Source organism: Hemiscyllium ocellatum, chromosome 7 (genome assembly GCF_020745735.1).
Source record: "Hemiscyllium ocellatum isolate sHemOce1 chromosome 7, sHemOce1.pat.X.cur, whole genome shotgun sequence".
NCBI lineage: Eukaryota > Metazoa > Chordata > Chondrichthyes > Orectolobiformes > Hemiscylliidae > Hemiscyllium > Hemiscyllium ocellatum.
Genome location: NC_083407.1, coordinates 70,624,952 through 70,637,014, shown reverse-complemented (window position 1 = coordinate 70,637,014; position 12,063 = coordinate 70,624,952). Strand labels below are relative to the sequence as shown.

Below are 12,063 nucleotides of genomic sequence, written 5' to 3'. Positions count from 1 at the left end.
CCACAAGTTATTTTGCTTCATTCATTTGTAGTTATCAGTTGTCAAAGTTAATAATTTGTGTGAGGAATATCTTGTTCCAGCAAATAAAATGCTATGAGCTAAACTCAAACAAAATGGCAACTCCTATTGGATTGGATTTAGTGATCCAAAAGAACCAATTTCAGATCTAAGATTAGTCAGGTGATTTTGTGAGGTTGAGGTTGAAAAACAGTGTCACAATTCCTTTTAATAAACGCAATTTAGGAAAGGCAGGGCATTTCCTGACTATATTTTGGAATCCAAATGAACAATAATGGCCTCAAGCACATGTAATTTTCTGACTAAGCTGTTACTTGAGGACAAAGACTTAAAGAATGAATTGTTGAAAGTTAGTAGAAATTTCTGTGTTGTGTTTGGCAGGATAAGAGCAAATGAAACTACATTATCACTAAGATTTTAAAAGTCAATAGGTGCAAATCACTAAATATCCTGATTGATGAAGGGTCATGACATAATTGTATGGACAGCCCCAAGCAGATAACTGACAATAAAACACAGTATCAGTTTGTAATGTTCAGAGTCTTAGGGAACTACTTAACTGAAAGTATCAGATAGAAAGAGATGAATTAAGGAACATGCCAAAAACCCAAGCTATCAGCCTGTCATCCCTTGTGCTGACAGTGCTGTCTTTGTGTGATGTTGTTCACTGTGTCTTCCAAAAAGATTACTGTTATGTGTGGTGGATATCCCATCATGTTATCTGTGTACCAGTTATATTCCAATTTTTTTGTATTCCAAAAAGTCCTGTAAGTAATTTAATATGTACTCTGAACAAACTGACTATCATGTGCCTGATTACGAAAGAAATAGCAAATCTGGCCAAGAAGGACAAATAGTTGTAAGGGCAAGAATAGAAATTGAGGGTAAATGATACAAAAAAAAGTCAAGGTGAGAAGTTATGTTTTCCCTACAGATTTATGGATTCTTGTAGCAAGTAGAGAAGGATTGTTTTATACTGAGGTAAATAAGGTTTAGCTGAATTGTACCAAAACATTCAATGTGAAATGGATTCTTACCGAGGAAACCCAAATGCAATCATTAAATTTACTAATGCATAGCAACTAAGTCCTGATAATAATGCTTAAAACATTCACATATTGTACCACTTTTACCATGATTATTCACTGTCATGCCTCAGTATGTGCCTGCCATCAAAGGGAAACAGAATGTCCTCAACATCCACCAGCCATTTATAATTGTTACTGAAAATCTCGATTCTATTTGAGCCCTTCTTGCAGCTCCACAGTATTGCTTCCTTGCTTTGGCCAAACAGGAAAGGAGTCTTTGGTGCAAGCCTTTAAGAATCTGATGTAACATTTGAGATCTCACTTTCCAAACAACATGGTGACCGCATTTAATGTTAGCACGACTCACTTGTGCAATTTAAAGACGATCAGGACTTTGAAATGCCTGTGGTTTTCATCATGTACACATCTTACGATGAGACCAAGTTTGACTGTCTTGTCTCCAGTAGTTGAGTACAGTTGAACAGTGTTTCAAAATTCAGTTTCATTACTTCACTGAATGATGGCTTTATGATAAATCAGAAAGTAATGTATTTGTTTTTAAAACCGTGTTTTGTTTTTAAAAAGTGACAGAGATTACTAAGAAGCCAGCTGTTGAAGAAGTAAAACCAACTTTTGTGCCAAGAAAAGAAAAAGTTGCTCCAGCAAAAGGTATTAGATTACTCAGGATCCCAGTCCCAGCATTATCTTTACATTAAGCAGCATTTTGCTGTTTCCCTTACAATGAAAATGACAGCTATTTTTTCAGGCAGAATCAAAACAGCCTTTTTCAGGTTTAGACCAGTGCAGTTCTTTTTCTGTATTCATAGATCTATATTATTCTGTTGCATTATAGTGAAGCATAGCACCTGTATTTTATTGTTTGAGTTACTCATGCCTTTTGACTTAAACAAATGACTATTTTATTGTAATACTTGGATTAAAATGTTATATTGAATGAGATTAATGCAAAAGTCAATATTAACTATTTGAAAGCAAGTCCCATATTTTAAGTAATTTTAACAATCGATTATCTTAGAACATGGACAATTTGATGTGAAAAAATTGTTCAGTTTCTGAAAATAGTAAGGACAATAGACAAAAGACAATAGGTGCAGGAGTAGGCCATTCAGCCCTTCGAGCCTGCACTGCCATTCAATATGATCATGGCTGATCATTCCTAATCAGTATCCGACAATAGTAAGGACATAATACTATAATCACAATTATTAGCAGAAATGATTTTTTAAACCACTCTTAGGTCAGGAATTTTGACTGTTTTTTCATAAAAGGTATTTTGGAAGAAGAGCTAAATTTAATGTTAGGCTTGTAAGGTAGTAGTGTTTTTAGGCAAGTTTACTAAAAAACATGTTAGAATATTGCTTGCTTAGATGTTGTTTCATCTGTGTTGTTAATAGGTAATGTGGCTCTTCATATTGACCCTTGACTCACTAAGTGTTTTCTTACACAGAACTTGATGTAGTAAACTTGCAGAAGTTTTCTTTGTGATTTTGTGTTTGTTATTGCAATGAAAAATGTCACTTTAATTCTGTATGTCCACTGTATGTTTCATGTCATAATTCAGTGCTTAAATTTTTTCAAGTACCAGAAGTCCCTAAGAAATCAATTCACGAGGAAATCATCACAATGCAAAGAGAAGAGATTATTCCAACTAAAGGTAAAATGAATGCACAGAAGAATTTATATCAATATTTTTCATCTGTCATATCACCTCTTGTTCTCACCATTGTGGCCATTTTCAAATCCTATTTCTTATTTAAATGTTACATGTATTCTCCATGATTGTGTCTTTGTGCTGTCCAGTTAGTCTGTTGTAACCACATGAATTGTCCCAAAATCTTGCTGAATTAGGACATTTTGTGTTGCGCAACAATACAATTTGTCCTAAAATCTCGAACTTGAAATTTTCGGCCGATAAGTTGCTGAAAATACAAACTGATAACATAATGATTAATATATTGGAACATCTGAGACTTTAGTGATTCTATTTCCTTGAAAATAGATATTACATTTACAATCAACATTAAGAGAGTACTTACTCTGTTAATTATCAATGCTTAACATTCTGTGCCAAGCTTATTTCAAGATCAATGTGCAAATTCTGGTAAGTTTTTAAAATATCAAGGGCAAATTTTAGTTTATGTGAGGCAAATATTGGAAGAGCATTTTTTTTTTTAAAAACACAGCAAGTTGTGGCAATTTGTAATTTATGTCTTTTTTATCTGAATTTACAAAATACCTGGAAATTCACCACTTGTTCCAGCAACATTTTTGCCTTACATGTTTCTTCATTGCTCATAGCAGTGGCTAAATATACCGAAAGTATACTTTTATGGCAGTCTATTAAGTAAATGTGCATTTGATCATGAATCTTCACTATCATAAAACTATTTAATATAATACTATTTATTTGAGTACAGAGCTCAGTATTAATAGAATGATTGTTAAAACAAACTGTTTACCATCTCATGTATGTTAGTTACTTTTGTTGTGTTTGTTTCATGTTATCTGTTGTTTTAACAATTGTCAGTGGTGTTTAAATATTCTTGGTTGAATCATGATTATAAAAAATTATAATGGTCTTTCAAGTTCTGGAGATCTCGGAGAAGACATTTGTTGAAGAAGTGGAAGTGATTACGACCACAAGGAGAGAAGAGATTGTTCCACCTCCAGGTATAAAATCAAGAAGATGTCCATTGAATTTATTCTTGTACGAGAAGAAATCTATTCTTTTCATTAGAAATTATTCTGACTTTTTATAGTCATCATATAAAGGCTTTCTAAAATCTGGCTTTTATTGCTGCTTATTAAAGTATGATTTGCGTTCTTGCTTTAAACAAAATTGTGATGTTCTGTCATATTGTCATTATGTTCTAACAAATGTTGTAAAATACAAAAAAGAGTAACTTTTATGTGATAACATGACAAATATTAATTTTGAGTATTCACACTTAAAATACGTTGGGGTTCATGTTATTTAATTCAATTACAAAAAGTATGAGTGAATTATCAGTGATAATAGACTCCTGACAACACAATTGGAGATGAATAAATAGGATCATTTTTAATGTACTTGGTAATTTTTTTGCAAAAGAGATACATTTTGTAAAATATTTCACCATTGTACCTCACTAACTTGGAGGCTACAAATATATTTAATCCCCGTGGGGGCGGCACGGTGGCACAGTGGTTAGCACTGCTGCCTCACAGCGCCAGGGACCTGGGTTCAATTCCCACCTCAGGCGACTGACTGTGTGGAGTTTGCACGTTCTCCCCGTGTCTGTGTGGGTTTCCTCTGGGTGCTCCGGTTTCCTCCCACAGTCCAAAGATGTGCGGGTCAGGTGAATTGGTCATGCTGAATTGTCCGTAGTGTTAGGTAAGGGGTATATGTAGGGGTATGGGTGGGTTGCGCTTCGGCGGGTCGGTGTGGACTTGTTGGGCCGAAGGGCCTGTTTCCACACTGTAAGTAATCTAATCTTTTCTGGCTGAGATGGTAAAAATTTAGTGGGGGAGTAAATTAGAACAAAGGATATTTATTAATTTCGCAAAAGGAAAATCATAAAGTATATGGATCCAGATCCAAGTATGTTGGACTTCAAATGACACCTGGGTAATTGACTGATTTAAAACACTCATTCAAAAATAAATAGATCGAAGTCACTGGCTTCAAATTCAGAACTTATAAGAACGTCAGATATAAGAGCAGGAGTAGCCCATGCAGCTCCTCAACCCTAGCCCTCCCTCTGGTAAAATCATGGCTTATTCATCCCAGGCCTCAATACCTTTCTTTCTGCCAGCTCCTCACAGCCCTCAATTCTCTGATATAGCAAGTGGTAAAATAGTCAAATCCTTCTACTCCACTCAGTAAACCTTCATCGCTATTACCTTCATTGAGCATCTTCTGTCTTTTACACCAGCAATCCAGTCCTTGATTGAGACTTACAGTTCACTGCCAATTTGGAGACACTTTTTGCTTTTGGCCTGATACAATATGAAACACATTAAGACCATCTGAATTGATACCACATACAACCTTTATAGTCGGCAACATCCCATTAGCCTGCTCTGAATTTTAACCCACATCCAGGGCAAAAGATTGTACCTAACCTACTTCACCATTTGCTTTGTGATCTCAACATATTTATATTTATTTTACATTCACAGTGATACCCTTTATTTAATTAAATTGTTATGATAAGAAAGGTGTTTTATTTCTGTATCTTGTACATTTCATGTTGTCATAAGTTGTCTCTTGCAAGTTCTATGTTATGTTGATCTTTTTAAATGTTGGTCTAGTGTATATTTTTGAATGTGTTTCATCTTAAACTAATGATATTCTTTAAAATGCCAGAATTCATTCAGAAGACAATTCCTGAAGAAGTTAAACCAGTTACTGTTCCAAAAAAAGATATTATACCACATAAAGGTATAAAAAGCTTTTTTTTCATCAACTTGTGCAATATTATGTACTATCTTCAGCCATGTTCAATGTTAGCTTTCACTGTCTTCTAATAGTTACAAAATTATCATGCCTCTTGGTTTACGAAGGGAAACTATTTCCTTCATATTTATGAATGTGTGCTAATCTGCTACGGTATACTCTGTAGCACTATTGTTCATGTTCATAATCTGTGTGCATTTGTCTAAAACAGTGATTTTAACAGACAAAAAATATTTGTGCAATGTGGACTTTGGTCTGTGAACGTGAATATTGTGATTGTACTGAATTCAAACATAGAAATAAATATGAAGTTTAATACCTTATATATCATAATTTTATTATTTGCCTTGACATAAAGTGGTGAAAACGTGACTTTATGTCATTAACAGCATTATTATGGTGTCAAATATGTTTTGTCATCCAATCCATTGCTACTGGATACTGTTTAATTATTTGGCAGATAATACATACATGACAGCAATTTTGATAAAATCATTGCCTTTTGAGTAAAAGAGATGTTTTGTGTTAGTTTAATCTGTCATATGTTTTGTGTTTTCTTTTTTTTATGCATCTTCATTGTTATCTATTATATCTTCTTGAATGAATCTGATCTTAAACAATTGTCCTTTAAAGTACCAGAGATTCGTGAGAAACCAGTTGTGGAAGAAGTAAAACCAGTCATTATTCCAGAAAAAGAAGAGATTACTCCAGCTAAAGGTAGAACTATGAACAGGACATTTTGTCCATGTTATTTCTTATATAATATAGCAATGTGTTCTTGCAATCATGATGATTACAATTTCCGCTTTTTGGAGTCATCCCTTGAATTGCCATCTTGCTTTGGTATGTAGGTATAGACTGTCTTCCTGTTTTTGTGAGAGTATAATGTTCTCTCAAGTGCTGTATATTCATACTTTGTGCTGCATAACAACCATATACAAAAAAGTTTTGAATGAATTAAAAAGAAAATTAAAATTAAATATTTATGCAGAAACTACTGCCTCCAATAAATTTTAAGTTGTAGAAAAAGTTCTTCTTTGATGGATAAGTGTTACATTGCAAAATACAGCATTCCTTTTGTAAAGTTTAAATACAGTTTTCCATTAACCAGTGCCTGCAACACGTCCTTTAATGCTACCCTTTCGGCAAAAATAATATTTTTCTTCGTCGGTTGAGTTAAAGGAAAATATATAAGACAGGATTTGGCATTCATCTACCTGGCATGTTTTCAGCATGGGTCTGGGCATCACCTAGTGTGAAAGGTAGATAGCACATCACCTCCTCGCCCACCCCTGCAAGTTCTCATGTTGTGGCAATAGGTAATGCACCCAAGAGCCACACCAGTCCTTTAGGCTATTTAGGCCTTTCAGTCCACCTCTAATGCAAGAAAAGCTGAAACTGGAAGGGTCATATTTCATTAAAGTTAGTGAAATGGTAGGAAAGAAAGAAAGTATCTTCTTTTGGGGATGTCCCTAATGCTCACAGGGCAATCCAAGTAAAGTTGGACTCATGCTTTTCACCTCACTGCCAGGCCTCAAATGTCTATCCATTTCCTTAGGATTCCCATTCCGTCTCTGACCAAAAGGCCCAGGACTTACCTGGGCCCAGTCGCCATTAATCTTCTTCATGGAGAATATTGCAATTCTAGCTGTGCCCACACCTTAGCTGTTGAGCGTAGTCTTCTTTCTGGTGAGTGGCAGGAAGCCCATTCTCTACTTGTTAAGACCTTCTGCAGTGTAATATTGCTGGGGAGAAAGTGGTGGCAGCCTTTGCTAATGGAACAGTAGATAAGTGGTGAGGGAAGATTAATACAGTTACACCCACAAGTCTATTAATCACACAAGCATTCAGTACAGAAGAGACCCTTTGGTCTGTCTGCACCAACAAAGACTACCAATATGCACAAGTCCCATTTTCCAGCATTTGGCCCATAGCCTTGAAGGTTAGGACATACTTATCCAAGTACTATTTAAACACCGTGAGATTTTTACTTCAACTACCCTCCCAGGGAGTAAATTCCAACTGTAATCTCTAGCTATAAACTGATGCCAATACAGTACAGATCATTTTTAACCTTATAAAAATGAAAGTATGCCCTATTATTTCCAAGCATTTTTTTTAATCACGATGATGTTCAGTTACCTCAAAATAATACTTTCAGACAAGAATAGATTCCTAATAATTTAAAAGTTATGCAGCTGCAAATGTGAATTAAGTTCTATATTAGTATCTGTTATAATTTGTGTTTTATGTTGTCTATTGTTGAACATCTTCAGAGTTATGTTCATTGCTTATCATGCTAATTTGCTCTTCATCCATCATTATTCTTTAAAGTGCCAAAGGTTCCTAAGAAGCCTCTGGCTGAAGAAATGAAACCAGCTCCTCTTCCAGGAAAAGAACCAGTAACACCAGTCAAAGGTATAAAATTAATACAAAAACATTCCTAAACATTGTGTGTTATGTTTGTGTGTTTTGTCATTATCTTTTTGTATTTGTTGGTTATCATAAAGTAGTTTTTGAGATTAAAGCAAAACAAGTATTTAAACTAATTTAAAGTGCAATGATATCTAAATAGTTTCACCTCAAACACTTGTGTTTTTACAGATATTAGTACTATTTAACTTTGTGCAACTTGAAACTTTTATTTGACCAGTGATTTAACATTGACTTTGATAAATTTAATTGAGAATGTGAACTAATTTGAAAATTGAAATTAACTAATTTGTAAAGTAAAATTTTATTTTATTGAGAATGTTAGCAAAGTAGCCAGTCTAGCAACACAAAGATATTCCTGTTACAACCAGTTATATTAAAATCACAAAAAAGGCAACTAACATTGGGCACCATTATCAAAATTGTTCATCTGAGTTTTAAGGTAGCCAAGGAAGCTGCTAAGTAACCAAATTTGACTATAAATGTGATGTATAACAAAATAAAACCAAATGGAAACAAAGTAACACAGAAAATCTGTGAAAAAAGCCTTCTCTTTAATTTCTCCACAATTTACAATGTCCTGCCATTGGACAATAAAGGAAATTGTGAAACATTTTGTGTTGGCTCAGAAAAAAGTAGCGTACTAAACAAAAAGAAATTCTTGTCTTTGGACAAGGCTGCCATGTTGTCAATGCAGTCAAATATGTTTTCCATGCTTTTATGGTGCAGTGCTAAATCTCAGAGTATCTCTAAGGTCATTCCAGGTTAAGCTAGGGAAACAAACGAGTAAGCAGGCAGACATTCATCAGACACTCAGAGTCATCAGGACGATAACCTACCTTTTCATTTGTTGATACATTTTCCTGACCCACGCCTCAAAAATTCTGGAGGTCATCCAAGTGGTTTTGTTAACCTTATACTGTATTGGTAATGTCTTGACATTTGCAAAGTAACATGACTTCTTGGACTTTCCTAAGGTTTGCTAACATTTTAGTGGCATCTATGTTGACAGTGGTAATATCCATGATGCACTCCTTGCTTCACTTTGCACTATTGCACAGTTCATCTTTAAATATTGAAGCGCGATCTGGTAAAACTCAATAAAATGGTCCAGTTTGATCTGCATTATAAATATCTCTTGGTGCATTCTCATTCAGGACATGGATGAGACTATTTTGCGGCCAAACCTCCAAGCTTGTCCATGATTGGTCAGGAAATGTGAAATGTTTTAGTGTGGCCTGACTCCGCTCTGATTGATTGGCAGGATATTATCACAAATGTGCACAAATTTGACTAATCTGGAGTTGGCATCTGGAATTTGGACTTATCATAGGCATCCTGATATTGGATTTCCTATTCTGCCATGTGATGGCTGACAGCTTAACCACTACTGTTGTTTCGGATTATCAGATTTCACTAGTTTCACTCTACTGTGCAAATGCTACAAAAGCTATGCATATGGACACTCGAGCTGTCTCATTTAGGTGTTTGATTGTTCCCATTCCAGGAAATATATTCATTCTGGTGTTTCAGTCTGTTATGTTGTTATGTCTGTTTTCAGTTAATATAATATGAGAGGGATGCTTATTTACTTGAGCTAATAAAAAAATAATGTTCTTTGAAGTGCCAGATGTTCCTAAGAAGGCCCCTGTTGAAGAAATTAAACTAATTACTCCTCCAAGAAAAGAGGAAGCCCCTCAAACTAAAGGTATAATTGCAATTGAATTATTTACAATCATTTTGTTTCTAAATAGTGTGGAAATGTCTTCATACTATTTGATTGATTCTAATTTCTGTAGTTATGCCTGAAACCCTTTCAAACCTTATCCAGAAAATGGAGTTGATCATTGCCATACTTATTTGTCAATCTGTTTGTTTTGTTTTGATATGGTGTTCTGTATGTTTTGTTCATGTAGTAATGACTCTATTGTGATTTTTGTGTTAATTTGCTGTCAAGTTGGAAAATGATCTGAGATATTAAATTTTTCACAATGTGGACGAAGATTTCTGAAGTCAGCCTATTGACAGTAGATTTTCAATTAATGTAAAAATCTTCCAGCAATATTTGTTAGCTCAAAGGCATTGCCAAGTGTATGTTTTCATGCAAATTCAATCATTTTATTTAGAAATATTTGGACAAAATGCTGATATTTAGTAAAAGCAATAAAATGTGATTTTTAAAAAAATACATATTCAATCATTGCGCAAAGATCATTTTCTGGAGATGTTACGTCGAGTCATAAGTAAAGTCTGATTTGAGCTAGTTTGTCATATTTGCCATGTTTTCTTTTCTTATTTATATTTCTTCAATTTTTATGTATGTTTGTGGAGTGAATCTTATCTGAAAAACATTATGTTATTTAAAGTGCCAGAGGTTCCTAAGAAGCCAATAAAACCGGAAGAAAAACCAACCACTGTTCCAAGAGATAAAGTAGCACCAGCTAAAGGTACAAAAATGCAATAATAGTCTTACAATGCCATGACATGCTTACACAATTAGAATGGAAAGTTAGAACTTTTCGTGGCACGCAACATTCTTATTCAGAACTTTGTTTCTGGTCCTTCTTATTGTTTCACTGGGATTCATTATAATGTTGTGATGCTATTGTTTGTGTTTTATCTGTAGTAGCTGTAATGTATGCAGAAGTGCATATAATTTTGCAGTGCAGAAACAGCCTACAGCTGCATTCTCTTGCTTGAGCTCTATTTGAGCCTCTGTGCCACCTCATTTCATCTGTCTTATCAATATTCTTCATTTCTCCTTTCTCCTTTATAAAGCATTTGCTTAATAGGATTTATTCTAATCAACTCAATAGTTTCATAAATTAGCAAGCTTTCAACATTATCTTTGTGGTTTTATATTTATGGTCCCAGTTTTGAGTTCCTCACAATTGGAAACATAGAACATAGAACATTACAGCACAGTTCAGGTCCTTCGGTCCTCGATGTTGCACTGACCTGTCATACCAATCTGAAGCCCATCTAACTTACACTATTCCATGTATGTCTATATGCTTATCCAATGACGACTTAAACGTACTTAAAGTTGGCGAATCTACTACCGTTGCAGGCAAAGCATTTCATACCCTTGCTACTCTCTGAGTAAAATTTGATAATCTTTAATAACATGTAATCAAAGCCTTTCATAATGTAAAGACATTGATAAAGCCACCTCTCCATTTTCCCTTCTCTAAGAAAAAACTCCAATCTGTTCATTTTTACTACCAAGTCTGTAATACAACCAATTAAATCAGAGCAGTTTATAGTATTTTTTTAATACAGAAATGTAAGCTATTAATGAACAGCAACAGTCAAGACATTTTAGTCGATTATGTGAATTATTGTATTCAAAAAAGCCTATTTATTATCGTAAATAAAAAATCCACAATTTTAACACATTTCAGAAGTTATATTAACAAATTTGCACTCTCCTCGTTTGTTAATATGCTTATTACTTATTAGTCACTGAGCAGATGTTTAGTAACAATACACTCATACATAATTTATCTTGCAATTAAAATTTGTATTCTCATAAGAAAGGCATCATTTTGAGTTTGTCATAATGCATGTTTTATGTAGTATTACATTTAAAGTTAATAAATTTGATAATCTTTAATAACGTTACATTTATTTTAATGGACCACATTTTAAAACACAATGTTCCTTAAAAGTGTCAGAAATTCCCAAGAAGCCAGAAATATCAGAAGAAATTAAGTCAGTTGCCATTTCAAGAGAAAGGGGTGTCATCTCAACAAAAGGTACAAATGTACACTTCGACATTGCACATAATCTTATATTTGCACTTCGTAGCTTTCTTGCTGTGTTATCAAATAAGTTATTGTCTGTTTGTCATGTTATTCTTGGTTAGTAAAGCCAAACTGCACTTTGGCACATCTTTTATATTGTTCAAATTTGTCTTTCTTTTATTTGTGAATTTGTTTCCATGGTTTTTATGTAAATCTTGTTGATACTATGCATATGTTGCTCATTTTTATGTGTTACTTAACATCTCAAATTTTGTTTGTATTTGTATTATAATAAGATGAGGTTTGATTTGTAGTAAAATGAATAAGTGGTTAGGATACCATCATTAGCCGAAGAGAATAGGAGATAATTGGTAAATGT

General features: G+C 34.0%; 1 protein-coding gene across 1 annotated transcript in view; it reads left to right on the top strand.

The window, feature by feature from the left end:
- Positions 1-12,063, top strand: part of LOC132817615 (titin-like) — a 350,611-nt gene that overhangs the window by 170,659 nt on the left and 167,889 nt on the right. The window contains exons 115-119 of the mRNA XM_060828118.1: positions 1,632-1,715; positions 6,139-6,222; positions 7,840-7,923; positions 9,563-9,646; positions 10,305-10,385. Of these exons, the coding sequence (XP_060684101.1) occupies positions 1,632-1,715; positions 6,139-6,222; positions 7,840-7,923; positions 9,563-9,646; positions 10,305-10,385 (417 nt within the window). The remainder of the gene's footprint in view (positions 1-1,631; positions 1,716-6,138; positions 6,223-7,839; positions 7,924-9,562; positions 9,647-10,304; positions 10,386-12,063) is intronic.